At 41.6% G+C, this 14,465-nt stretch overlaps 1 protein-coding gene across 1 annotated transcript in view; it reads left to right on the plus strand.

The window, feature by feature from the left end:
• The window catches only part of oca2 (oculocutaneous albinism II), a 507,586-nt gene that overhangs the window by 375,085 nt on the left and 118,036 nt on the right, over positions 1-14,465 (plus strand). Inside the window, exon 19 of the mRNA XM_059963277.1 lies at positions 8,243-8,370. Coding sequence (XP_059819260.1) covers positions 8,243-8,370 — 128 coding nt within the window. The remainder of the gene's footprint in view (positions 1-8,242; positions 8,371-14,465) is intronic.

A 14,465-nucleotide genomic window follows, 5' to 3' on the forward strand; every position in this document is an offset into this window, starting at 1 on the left:
TTGAAACCTGGGGGGATTGTGTGGTTTGAGATAGGAACTTCCATTGAGGAGCTTGAACTCTCAAGGGATTCTTCAGGAGTTTAGAGAAATTTGGTTGAAGAGGGTCAGAATCTCTGACAAATGTCATGAAATTTGTTCTTTAGTGGCAGCAGTACATGCAAGATATAAGAATTACTTCAAGTTGCCAATAATAAATAAATAGTGGAAAAGAGAAGTAGTGAGGTATTCATGGACAGTTTGGAAATCTAATGGTGGAGGGAGAGAGGCTATTGGTAAAAGAGTGAGTGTGGGTCCTCAGTTTCTTGTACCACCTCCCCGATAGTAGAAGTTTTAATGATATAAAGGAATTTCTGGAGAACAGGTCCCCCTTAAGTATCACCAACATCAGAGGTGGAGAAAGTAAAGGGTGGAAGAGGAATATATCTAATAGGAGAGGAGAGTGGACCATAGGAGAAAGGAAAGGAGAAGGGGCACCAGATGTAGCTGACAGGCAGGTGAGAAGAGTACAGGTAAGAGGAAAGCCGGAATGGGAAAATAGATAAGGGGAAGGTGGGAGAAATTACTGGAACTTAAAGAACTTAATGTTTATGCCATCAGGTTGGAGATTACCCAGACAGAATATGAAGTGTTGCTCCTCAAACCTGAGGGTGGCCTCATCATATTAATAGAGGAGGACATGGACCAACATGTTGGAATGGAAATGGGGAGCGGAATTTAAATGGTTGGCCTCCAGGAAGCCATGTTTGTTGTGGATGGAGTGAAGCTCTTTAGATTTTTCACCTGTCACTTCCCAGCTTCTCACATCACCCCCCTCCCCACCTACATTTCTCTACACCTGTCTTTCCCTTTCACCTTCCACCTTGTACTCCTTCCTCCCTCTGCCCCCACCTTCTTGTTCTAGCTTCTGGCCCTTTCCTTTCCTGTCCCAGTAAAAGGGCTCAGTCGAAAATGTCAGCTGTTTATTCCCCTCCATAGATGGTGCTTAACCTGCTGAGTTCCTCCGGCACTTGGTGTGTGTTCTCCTTGAGGATCATCTGTAGGAATCATCTGTGACTAATCCAAACCCATCCCCACCAAGCCACTGCTTCACTGTCAGTTGAGGTGTCATCCTCGTGCCCTCCATTCCAAAATCCTCTGCAAGAAGTTAGACTTTCAATTTTTTGATTTCTCAGGAAATTTGGGTAGAGTTATTTTTCATTCCTGCAACTCCATATATAGAACTCAATTTTTCTTTGCCTTTTACCAAAAATAAAACAATAATTCTGAAGACCAACTTCAATTTATTTTTACACCAGTCAAACTCTGAGTTGGTAATACATCATATAAGGAGAAATTTGCTTTTGGAAATTGTGCATTAACAAACAGGCAATTACATTTGTTTATGAACTTATCCTGAATACTTGAGTTATTGATGTTGCTAGATTGCTTGGGGGTACAAAAATGGATTAGTAAATTTGTAGTGGCCAAACAAGTTGCTTTATATAGGTGTTGCTATCATTAGTTGCAATTTATTCCAGAAGCCAACAATTTATATAGTCATCTGTATTCTTTAGGAAACCAAAAATGCTGATTTTCCAGTGATATAAGTAGAATAAAGTCACCTCTAAAATGATCCAAATGTGAAAGCAAGCCTTATAGTGTACATGTGTTTATGATTTTAACGCTTAATACCATATGTTTTTCTCTGAAGAATACTGCCTTACAAACATTTCCCTATTGTTTCTTATCTATTTTCTATCCACTGCCATTAATTATCATGTACCATCGGGAGTATTCTAACTGGTTGCTTCGCCATCTGGTAAGGAGGGGCAATTGTGCAGGTTCGGAAAAAGCCACTGATGGCTGTGAACTCAGCCAGCTGTATCATGGACATTGGACTCCCCGGCATTGAGGATTTCTTCAAAAGGCAATGCCTCAGAAAGACGGCATCCATCACTTAGGGGCCCCATCAACCAGGGCATGCTCTCTTCTTATTACTTCCATCAGGGAGAAGGTACAGGAACCAGAAGACATACACTCAGTGTTTTAAGACCAGCTTGTTCCCTTCTGCCATCGGATTTTTGAACTGACGATGAATCAGCCCGTGAACAGCACCTCACAATTTTTCCTCTCTTTTTGCACTACTATTTAATTATTTTTTATATATGTCTTATTGCATTTTTCTTTGTATTGCACTGTACTGCTTCTGTAAAACAACAAATTTTAGGAGCAAACACGAGGAAATCTGCAGATTCTGGAAATTCAAGCAACACACACAAAATACTGGTGGAACGCAGCAGGCCAGGCAGCATATATTAGTAATATTACATCTGTTTCTGATTCTGTTTTTTATCAGAAAGTAATAAATGAGTTTCATCTTTATAAACCTTTTCTGCTTAACTTCTTCTCTTTCTCGTAATTCTTTTCTTTCCGATCTAGTTATTTTTTCAGAGACCGGTGGACTCGTGTAGCATGGGCAGTTGCTTTGTGCACGGATTATCTGCACACCTCATTAGGAGGATGTCTTGGCAGAAATTAATTAGAAGGAAAACAAATAAAAGTAAATGATAAAGTGATTTATCCCTGAATTTGAGCACATTAAATGGCCACAGTTTAAGAAGCAGGTGAACTTTGGCAACCAATGGTTTTAGTGTGCAGAGAAAGAGGTCGAGAGTAAATAATCTGGTGCATCAGGACAAAAGGGCAACTCTTGCTGAAAAACTAATAGCATGTTTGAAAGGTATGCCATGGTGAATGGGAAAATTGGCCAGTAAATTCAAGGCATTAATGAATAGCGTTGTCAATCTCCAGAATCCACTGTTGATTTACACCACACGCCACTGGTTTTATGCAAATTGTACATCAGCCTTGGACTTCTGCTTACTTGTTGGTTTTCATTTTAATTGGCAATTAAACTTATCAACGACAGTTAAACCTGGCAATCAAAGTAGATGCCCTTTGATGATGTGATAATGTGAAAACTCGTCACACTAAAGTGCAACTAATGTAAGAGTAATATGAGTTCAAGCCGAGGATTGACCATAAAACCATAAGACCTAGAAACAGAATTAGGCCATTTGTCCTTTTGTGTTTGCTGCTCCATAGCTGATTTATTATCCCTCTCATCATATTCTGCTGCTTCTGCCTGGAACTATTCACACCCCCTACTAATCAAGAACCTATTAAGCTTTGCTTTAAATATGACTAACGACTTGGCCTCCACAGCTGTCTGTAGCAAGGAAATCCACAGATTCACTGCCTCCTGACTAAAGAAGTTCCTGCTCATCTCTGTTCTAAAGGTCTGTCTTTCCATTATGAGCCTGTGCCCTCGGCTCCTGGACGCCCCCACTATAGGAAACATCCCCTCCACATCCACTCAAATGATTGAGTGCATCATTTTGGAAGACTAATGGTAGGAAATTAATCTAAGCTCTCCCAAGTCATCCACATTGCAGAGCCTTAGAATCACACTGGAGACCTGATTGATGTCATATCTAACCTTTTGTTCACATCACCATATTCACTCAGGCTTTGCCAAGGTTCTGGAAGTAGTTTGTTCATCTATTGTACACCAACTAGGGATGGCAAATGTATTGGTAGTGGTTGATTCTTGTCACGTACTGAGATGCAGTGAAAATCTTGTCTTGCATACTGTTCAAACTGATTAAATCATTACACATAAGACCGTAATGTTAAAGCCGTATAAGACCTTAGTTAGACCCCACTTAGAGTACTGTGTTCAGTTCTGCTCACCTCACTACAGGAAGGATGTGGATGTCATAGAAAGGGTGCAGAGGAGATTTACAAGGATCTTGCTTGGATTGGGGAACATGCCTAATGAGAATAGGTTGAGTGAGCTCGCTTTTCTCCTTGGAGTGACAGAGGATGAGTGGTGACTTGATAGAGATGTATAAGATGATGAGAGGCATTGATTGTGTGGATAGCCAAAGGCTTTTTCCCAGGGCTGAAATGGCTAACATGAGGGGGCATAGTTTTAAGGTGCTTGGAAGTAGGTACAAGGGGGATCTCAGAGCTAGGTTTTTCACACAGAGAATGGTGGGTGTGTGGAATCACTACCAGCAACAGTGGTAGAGGTGGATAAAATAGTGTCTTTTAAGAAACCCAGATAGGTACATGGAGTTTAAGAAAAATAGAGGGATATGCGATAGGGAAATTCTAGGCAGTTTCTAGGGTTGGTTACATGGTTGGAATAACATTGTGGGCTGAAGGGCCTGTAATGTGCTGTAGATTTCTATGATTCTATAAGATGTAGGAGCAGAATGAGACCTATCGAGTCTGCTCCACCATTCCATCATGGCCGCTCCCACTCAACCCCATACAGCTGCCTTCTTGCCATAACCTTTGATGAGCTGACTTATCAGGAAACACAGTGCAATCAGGTAGGACAAAGGAAACCAATAACAATGCAGCATAAAGTATAATTGCCACAGAAAAGTGCAAGATCATAGCAAAGTGGATTGTGAGGGCACTAGTCCATCTAGTCATACAACAGATTGCTGGACAAATGGGACACCGAGCAGGGTTAAAGCCTGTAAGTATCCTGGTGAAGGGACTTGGCCTGAAACATCAACTCTTTATTCCTTTCCATAGATGGTTCCTGACCTGCTGAATTCCTCCAGCAGTTTGTGTGCATTACTCTGGATTTCCAGCATCTGCAGAATCTCTTGTGTTAAGTTCAATGGATCAATGTCTGACCTTTTACTTGTGAGCATCACTGTGGTACCATTTCTGGAGCCGCTGCCATGTGGTGCCGGTGATTGAAATTCGATTCAGACCTTGAGCACTGTCTACATGTTGTCTGCCTGTCCCCCATGATCGCATGGATTCCCTACAGTTGCTCCGGATTCCTCCCACAATGTGAGGTTGCAAGGATAATTGGAAATTGTGGATTTCTCCTGGAGTGTACATGTGTAGTAGAATCTGGGGATGGGGTGGAGGGGGGGAGACGTTGATGAAAAGGTGGAGAGGTGAGAAGTGTGATTAATAAACACATGGCAGGTAAAGGCAACTGGGGTTGAGGTAATCTTTTGAGGAGTATAGAAGTTAGGAGAGAATTTAAGAATGAGATTAGGAGGGCAAAAATGAGCTGTGAAACATCATAAGCAAATAAGATTTAAAGGAGAATCTCAAGACATTATCTAAGTGTATCAGGAGCAAGAGGATAGCCAGGGAAAGATCAAGCACCAAATACTAACCTGAGATTCATTTTCTTGCAGGCTTTCTGTGAAAATGAATGTCAAGGTAGTATTTGGTGATATACTGTAAACATACTTCGATAATAAGTTTATTTTGAACGTACAGGAGCAAAGGGGTAATCTATGTGTGGGGCTAGGTGATGTCAGCAAGGTCCTAAACGAATGTTTCTCAAAGGGATTTGAGGGAAGGGGTTTTTTTACATGCAGAATGATTGATAATTGAGACTTGCTGCTAGAAGAGGTGTTGATGACTGATACAACCACCATGTCTAAGAAACATTTACACGGACACTTAAACAGACAACGCATTGCAGGAGACAGTACTGGTGAAACAAAAGAGGTGCCAGGCCCAGAGTCACCCCATAGTGCCCGGAACCTCCAAGTGTTGCAAATTAATCCCTCTAACATTAAGTCTAACAGGAGGGGAATCAAATGTCCTGCAGCTAACGTGACTTCACTGTGGAAGCAGTTTGATGAAACTGTAAACCAAATTCTGGAGGCAATGGTTAAAGGAGAGGCCGATAGGAGGCTATAAGCCATGAGAGCAATCACTGTCAGCGTCGCAGCTGAATGGTTCAGCAGGCTGGGTAGAGAGCGAGGTGTCTCCCAGTGGAGGATGGAAGTGGGGGATTTGCAGTCTGTTCTTTAGCCAGAGCCTTCAGCAACTTGGGCATCGAGGGAGAGGGGAAGAGGAGAGCCATCCGCAGTACCACCGATGCGACAGAGAGGGCCTCAAGATGGCTGTGGCTCAAAAAAGGGGAGCCATGGAGTCATATGTAGCTAGCCATCTGCATACAAGCCTGAGTCTGATCAGCCCCGGCTGGGTCACCTGGAGAAAGGTGTATGATGTTGAAAGACCCGAAACACCCGACGATTCCAGGAACTTCACTGAAGATGTGTCCAGAGGCATCTATGTACACTGTAGATGGGCAAAAATGTCAGAATGAATATGATGGGCCGAAGGACCTGTTCCGTGTCTGTAACATTTCTCTTCTTATTACATTTACTTGGAACATTGTATATGAAGGCCCAAAGTATTTTTGAAGATCCCTACCACTCTTCCCACAATCTCTGGGATGTGGTGGGTCACACTACCATCAGGAAGGGGGTACAGGAGCATTAGGACTAAGACTGCCAGGTTGTGAGACAAAAGAATACCCTTCCACCACTGAGGTCTCATCAACAGAATAATGAGCTGATTACTGTTTACCTAAGCTGTGTACTACATGCATTTTGAATTATATTTCATTAAATTATTTATGGTAATATTTTGTTTTATGGGCTGTATGTGATGCATGTTTTGTGGGCGCATCATGGTCTGGCAGAACATTGTTTTATTTGTTGTATACATGTACAATTAGATGACAATAAACTTGAACTTTACTGTGACTATATAATTCAACAACTTCCATTATCACTTGATTCCTGTAGGTAATTTGAAATACATAAAAATTGCATGATTGCTGACTGATGTCCCTTTTTCCTAACAGCAGCACAACTTTTCAGTTTTCCTGTTTACTCATAGTTCGATTTTCTCTGAGATGTGCTGGTACTGTACTTGGCAAAGTAGCAGACAAAATACAGTAATTCATTGATAATGATGTGCTATGTGACTAGACAGTGTGGACGTGGAGAGGATGTTTCCAATGGTGGGAGAGTCTAAGAGCAAAGGACACCACCTCAGAATACAAGGACATCCCTTTAGAATTAGAATCAGGTTTAATAACACCAGCACATGTCATGACATTTTTTAACTTTACGGCAGCAGTACAATGAAATACATGATAAATAAATATAACAAGATAAACTGAATTACAGTAAGTATTAATACATGTCTACTAAGCAGTTAAGTTAAAATAAGTAGTTCAAAATAAAATGGAAATAAAAATGTAGTAAGGTAGTGTTCGTGGGTTCAATGTCCATTTAGAAATTGGACAGCAGAGGGGAAGAAGCTGTTCCTAAATTGCTGAGTGTGTGCTTAAGGCTTCCTTCCTCCTTTCCAACAGTAAAAATGAGAAGACGGCATGACCTGGGTGGTGGGGTGGAGTTCCTTAATGATTGACACCACATTCCTTAGGTGGTACGCTCCTTGAAGTTGCCTTGGGTACTAGTGAGGCTAGTACTCATGCTAGAGCTGACTAGTTTTACAACTTACTGTAACTTATTTCGAGCTTGTCAGATGAGGAGATGAAGAGGAATTTATTTTGCCAGAGGGTGGTGAATCTTTGGAATTCATTACCTGAGACGGCCATTGTGGCCTAGTCATTGTGCATAGTTAAAGTGGCGGTTGATAGGTTCTTGGTAAATCAGGGTGTTAATGATTACATAGAGAAAACAGGTTTGAAAGGTAAAAGAAATCAGCCATAATTGAATGGGAGAGCAGACTCGATGGGTCAAATGCCCTAATTTTGCTCCTGTGCCTTATGGCCTAATGGTGTATATCATAAATATATTTTTCATTTTTGTGTGCCTCGCAACTGCCCACACAACTTATATTTAGCTATAATTATGACATGGAATTAATAATGATATATAAAAAATACTACAAGTCATTCTTACTTTCCACCAACCCACCAGCTGGAAATCCTAAATTGTTAATTGTTTTAATTTGTATCGACCATTAACTTTTGGCAGTGCAGTGAGATGCACAAAATGAGCTGCTGTTTCATATTTATCACACACAGTTTGATAACCAAAGCTGTAAGGAATCTCTTCCAATAAAGGTCCTAGAAATAGTTTTGAACACAAGAGATTCTGCAGATGCTGGAGATTCAGAAAATACACACACAACACTGGAGGAACTCAGCAGGTCGGGCAGAATTTACGGAGAGGAATGAAGAGCCAACATTTCAGGCCACCCTGATCAAGGGTTGCAGCCTGAAATGTTGACTCTTTATACCTCTCCATAAATGCCGCCTGACCTACTGAGCTCCCCCAGCATTTGTTTGCATATCACTCTGGAAATAGCTTTCATTAAGTTTGAGTTACTAGTTTTTGTTAAGTGTTACTATTGTTCTTCTACTAACTTTTCACATGCATTTCAATAGGTTGGATTGCAATATTAGGTGCCATATGGTTGCTGGTGCTGGCAGACATCCAAGACTTTGAGATAATACTGCACAGGATAGAATGGGCAACACTTCTATTCTTTGCTGCTCTGTTTGTCCTGATGGAGGTACATGTATGCTTTTTTTAAAATTAATTGTGAAGGTTAGGATTGCATGCTTAATATTTTTCAACCCCATTCAAATGATCTCATGGTTGTATACTGCATATATACCTTGATTATAAATAAATATGGTTTGAATCTTTGAACCCTATTCTCCTGGTGGCATAGTAATGTAGCAACTAGAGTACATTTCCCCCCCCCCCCCCACCCCACCATGACTGTGGGTTTCATCTATATGCTCTGGTCTTCTCCCATATTCCAAAGATGTACAGGTTAGAGCTGTTAAGATGTGTCCAAGCTATGTTGACACCTGCAGCATGGCAAAACTTGTGGCTCTCCCTACCACATCTTCTTCCACGACCGTGTTGGTCACTGACGCAATGACGCAGCTCACTGTATGCTTTGATGTACATGAAACAAATAACAGTATTATCTTTTATCGTTTTTCTCCCTATAACTCTTAAACCCCCTTCACCAATAAACTCAGTGGAGTTCGGGAAGTTGAGGGCAGATCTCATCTAAACCTATCAAATGCTGAAAGGCCTGGATAGAGAGGGCATTGAGGGGATGACTTAGAATAAAGGGACATCCTTTGAAAACTGAGATGAGGAGAAATTTCTTTAGTCAGGGGATGGCAGATCTGTGATACTTGTTTCCATAGGGGGCAGTGGAGGACAATTCACTGAGTGTATTTTGGGTGGATATTGATAGATTCTTGGTTGGTAAGGTGGGGGTGTTAAGGGCTATAGAGTTAACACAGGAGAAAGGGGTTTGAGAAAAAATAATCAACAATGCTTTAATAGCAGAGCAGACTTGATGGACTGAATGGCCTAATTCAGCCCCTATAGTTTTTATAGTTTAATTGTAATCAGCAAGAAACTGCAGCAACTGAATTTCCCAGTGGACATTAACTCTCAGGACAACGACTCAAGAAAAAAACAAACTGTTCAATGGATTACAAAATACATAACAAGACCTGTGCAAAAAGGAAGACATTTGCCCCTTGTTGTAACGATCTGCAAGAGGAGGTCAGCTTCTGGTGGTCTGAACAACCAATCGGCTAGTCGAGCGGTATCTGTGGTGGAGAAAGGTCAACATTTTGGGTTGAAACCTTGCATGTTGAATGTTGAAAGATCTCAACAGAGTGGATGTGGGAGGATGTTTCTTTTGGGTGGGGGAGTATAAGACCAGAGGACGCAGCCTCAGAATAGCCAGTGGGTCGTGAGTTTGTGGAATTCATTGCCAGAGACAGCTGTGGGGGCCAGATTATTGGGTATGCTTAAGACACAGGTTGATAGATTCTTGATTAGTCATGGTTTGAAGGGATATAGGGAGAAGGCAGGGGATTGGGGCTGAGGGAAATGGGTCAGCCAGGATGAAATGGTGCAGTATACTCGATGGGCCCATTGGCCTAATTCTGCTTCTATCTGATAATTTTATGGTCTTAGAAGGACTGAGAGTGTTCCAGGGAAATAGCCAATATAAAGAGGAGGGGAAGTGATAAGACTGAGGTATTATCCTCTGTTTGATGTACAGTAGAGCTCTATTGCTAAGTTGTGGTGTCATACTGCTATTCGGCCCATTGAAACTGTACAAACCATCAACTGGCCATTATTAGATGAATCCTACCTCAACCCATTTTATTCTCATATCATTTCCATCCATGACTCCATGAACATCTCCCTGCCCCAAATTCTACCACTTTACCTACACATGAGTTTCAGTTAACTTCTGGAATCATCCTTATGAACCTCCTCTGAACCCTCTCCAATGCTAACACATCTTTTCTTAGATGAGGAGCCCAAAACTGTTCACAATACTCAAGGTGAGGCCTCACCAGTGCCTTATAAAACCTCAGCATCGCATCCCTGCTCTTGTATCCTAGACCTCTTGAAATGAATGCTAACATTGTATTTGCCTTCCTCACCACTGACTCTACCTGCAAGTTAATCTTCACGGTGTTCTGCACAAGGACTCCCAAGTCCCTTTACATCTCAGATTCCTGGATTTTCTCCCCTTTCAGAAAATAGTCCGCACATTTATTTCTACTACCAGAGTGCATGACCATGCATTTTCCAACATTGTATTTCATTTGCCACTTTATTGCCCATTCTCCTAATCTGTCTAAGTCCTTCTGCATCCTACATGTTTCCTCAACACTTCCTGTCCCTCCACCAATCTTTGTATCATCTGCAAACTTGGTAACAAAGTCATCTATTCCATCATCTAAATCATTGATATACAGCATAAAAAGAAGTGGTCCCAACACCAACCCCTGCAAAACACCACTTGTCACTGGCAGCCAACCAGAAAAGGATCCTTTTATTCCCACTCACTGCCTCCTACCAATCAGCCAAAGTGCCAGTAACTTTCCTGTCATATCATGGGCTCTTAACTTGGTAAGCAACCTCATATGTGGCACTTTGTCAAAGGCCTTTTGAAAATCCAAATGCACAACATCCACTACATCCCCTTTATTTATCCTACTTGTAATCTCCTCTAAGTGAGTTGATTACTCAAAGGGAATGATTGTTGGTTGCATATGCTTGTGTATCTCAGAAACTGCTGACCTCCTGGGATTTTCATGCACAGTAGTGTCTAGAGGAGGGGTTCCCAATCTTTTTACTGCCATGGACCCCTACCATTAACCAAGTCGTCTGTGGACACCAAGTCGGGAACCCCTGCTTTAGAGTTTACAGGGAATGGTGCAAAAAGACAAAAAGTGAGTGGCAGTTCTATGAGTAAAAAGAGAGGTCAAAAAAAGATGGCTAGGAATGTTGAAGCTGGCAGGAAGGTGACAATAACTCAAATAACCACGCGTTATGACAATGATATGCAGAAGGGCATCTCAGAACGCACAACATGTTAAATCTTGAAGTTACAGCAGAAGAAGCATGAACATATACTTAGTGGCCACTTTGTTAGGTACACGAGGTAGCTGAATGTCTATGGATGTGGTGAATTTGAAATTGCTGAAGGTTTTCAATTAGACCCTGAGCAGGATGTTGATTGGCCTTGAGGATAATATACTGAAATAAAATGAGAATTGGTTAACCTACTGGTAGCAAGGAGGTGGGAATAATTGGGTCACTCTGAGAATGGAAGTCTGGAAGGTAATGCAAGGATTGGTGGTCCTCAGCAATTCACAGTCAAGATTTACTATCTGTGCAAGGGATAATATCTCATATTTTCAAGTTTCTTGTGATGCAAAATCAGGTGGGATTTGATTCAGACTTGGCAGATTTGGTAGCACAGAAATGGAGTTCCACACAAGGCAGATGAGGAAGGGTAGAAATTTCATTTCCTGAAAGACATTTGTCAACCTGATAGAATTTGTAAAAACAACCCATCAATTTAAAGAACACAGGAGATTTACCTCTTCCACCTCACTTCCCACTTTCTCACATCATTCCCCTCCCCCGCCACAACTGTTCCAAACATCCACCTACCTTCCCCTCTCCTGGACCCACCTTCCCCCATTTTCCTATCCTGGCTTCTGCTCCCTTCCATTCAAGTCCTGATGAAGAGTCTCTGCCTGAAACATTGACTGTTCGCTTCGCTCCATAGGTGCTGCCTAACCTATAGAGTTCCTCCAATGTTTTGTGCATTTTCCTCTAGTCGTTCCATGGTTACTAATATTGATACAATTTTTATATTCCACACCTCCTGTATTTAAAGTCCTTAGCTCAAATTCCTCAATCTATAAATGACTGAATAAACAACTTAATCTGTGATGGGAATGAACCAGTGGTTTTTCTTTTTAGTGCATATTGAGGCTCTACGTTCTCATAAAATCTTATAGCACTAAGATACTTAAAATACTCAAATAATTAATTCAAATAGACTAATTCTCTTGCTGTATTTGCATATGAATTTCACTGCTTATTAACACTTGGTAACTATATAGTTTCATTTAATTTCTTCATTTTTAGGATCTGAGTACTTCTGGCAAAGCCAAAATTTATTGCTCATCCTTGATTAGCATATTAAAATAGTATTGTGTTGGCGTGTGGCCTAGTGGGCAAGGCATCGGACTAGTAACCTGAAGGTCACTGGTTCGAGCCTCAGCTGAGGCAGTGCGTTTGTGTCCTTGAGCAAGGCACTTAACAACACATTGCTCTGCGACGTCACCAGTGCCAAGCTGCATGGGTCCTAGTGCCCTTCCCTTGGACAACATCGGTGGCGTGGAGAGGGGAAGGCCTGCAGCTTGGGCAACTGCCGGTTTCCCATACAACCCTGCCCAGGCCTGCGCCCTGGAAACTCCAGGCACAGATCCATGGTCTCTCGAGACCAACAGATGCCACCACAAAAATAGTATTGATGCCACAATTCAATAATTTTAGTAGGTGTTGGAGGAAATCAGTGGGCCATCTATGGAGAGAAAGAGACATTTGGTATTTTAGGTCGTGATTACTGTCCTCTCTAATCTGTGCAGGTGTGTGGCCATGCAGTAACTGAAATGTTCCCACGCACATAGCCTTTATTGCTGCGCAAATGAAATTTTCTTAATATTTAAACACTTAAAGTGCCGCACAGTTTTCAGGCTGTGTAAAAATTTCCTGCTCAGAAGAATGGTTGGTCAGCACAGCTGTAAAACAAAAATTAGAGGAAATATTGGTCGAGACCCTTGATCCAGGCTGAAAGACAGAAAGGAGATCACCAGAGTAAAAAGGTGAAGGGATGGGTGGAACAAGAGCTAGTAAGGGATAGGTGAATCCAGGTGGAGAAAGGTGAGTGGCAGATGGAGGACGGAAGAGTGGAAATGGCACCAGAGGCTGGGAGGTGAAAGGTGGATAGAACAAAGGGCTGATAGGAAAGGTAGGTGGAGCATGGAATCAAATAAGGGAGATGGGAAACATTATGGGACCCAGTGGGAAGGGTGGAACAAAATAGAATGATGTCAGGAACTGGTTTGATCAGAGGAGAGGATAAGGGACAGAGGGGGAGCAACACACACAAAATGCTGGTGGAACGCAGCGGGCCAGGCAGCATCTATAGGAAGAAGTACAGTCGACGTTTTGGGTCGAGACCCTTCGTCAGGACTAACTGCCATTAGATTACAGACTAGCTATACTAAAAATATGAGCTGTTCCTCTATATTGTGATCAAAATGGCCCACAACCAGGAGTGAATGTAATTGAATAGCTCTTTAACCAGATAGAACATAGTCAATACGTAGAAAATGCTGAAGGGCAGGCAGCATCTATAGAGAGGCATAAACAGTCAGCATTTTGGGCTCAGACTTCATCAGGACTGGAAAGGAAGGGGTAAAAAGTTGTAATAAGGAGGTGGTGGGAGAAGGGGAAGAAATATAAGCTGGCAGGTGATAGGTGAAAGCAGGTGAGGGGGATGGTAGGTGGGTGGGGGAAGGGGGAAATGAAGTGAGAAACTGGGAGGTGATAGTGGAAAATTAAAGGACCAAAATTATTGAGCCAAATAGCTCGCTACATAGTATGATCCTATAATTTTGCATTTTTATTCAATATTTAATTTAATTCTCTCAGTATCCAGTCTATCACACCCTGTAAGAATTCTGTAACATTCAAAAAAGTGTTATTTCATTCTTCTAACTCTAGATAAAACAAGCTCGAGAATAGAGTGTTAGTGGATGCCATCTATATCTTGTGATTGAACTTAAAAAAAGGTCGTTAGGTGATCTGGCTGAATGTTTAATATGACCGTACTAATCTTCACCCTCATTGACTGTAAACAAACTTGTGACTGATTGTGGGCCAGTTTGGTTTTCAAGAGGCTCTCTAGAACCGGAGTTTGGACCATGAATGTAGAGAATATCAAGTAGCAAAAGTGATCAGATTTATGGGTGTAAGTTATGGGGAAAATTTAAAGATATGTCACATTAGAAATGAAATAAAATTAAAAACAATTGGTTGAGAAAATGAAGTAAAATTGATGGAAGGATATTATTAATGGTGTTTAACCTGCTTTAAGTCATGATCAGCTGACCATACCCATCCAGGTAGTGTTTCCCGAAACCTGAGCTGCTCTGTCATTGTGATACGAGTTTGTTTCAGCATCTCAACGTATCAGCTCAAAGGTAAATGTTCAAAACTTGACAAATGCTTCCAATACCAAACTGAGAG

Source organism: Hypanus sabinus, chromosome 3 (assembly GCF_030144855.1).
Source record: "Hypanus sabinus isolate sHypSab1 chromosome 3, sHypSab1.hap1, whole genome shotgun sequence".
Classification (NCBI taxonomy): Eukaryota; Metazoa; Chordata; class Chondrichthyes; order Myliobatiformes; family Dasyatidae; genus Hypanus; species Hypanus sabinus.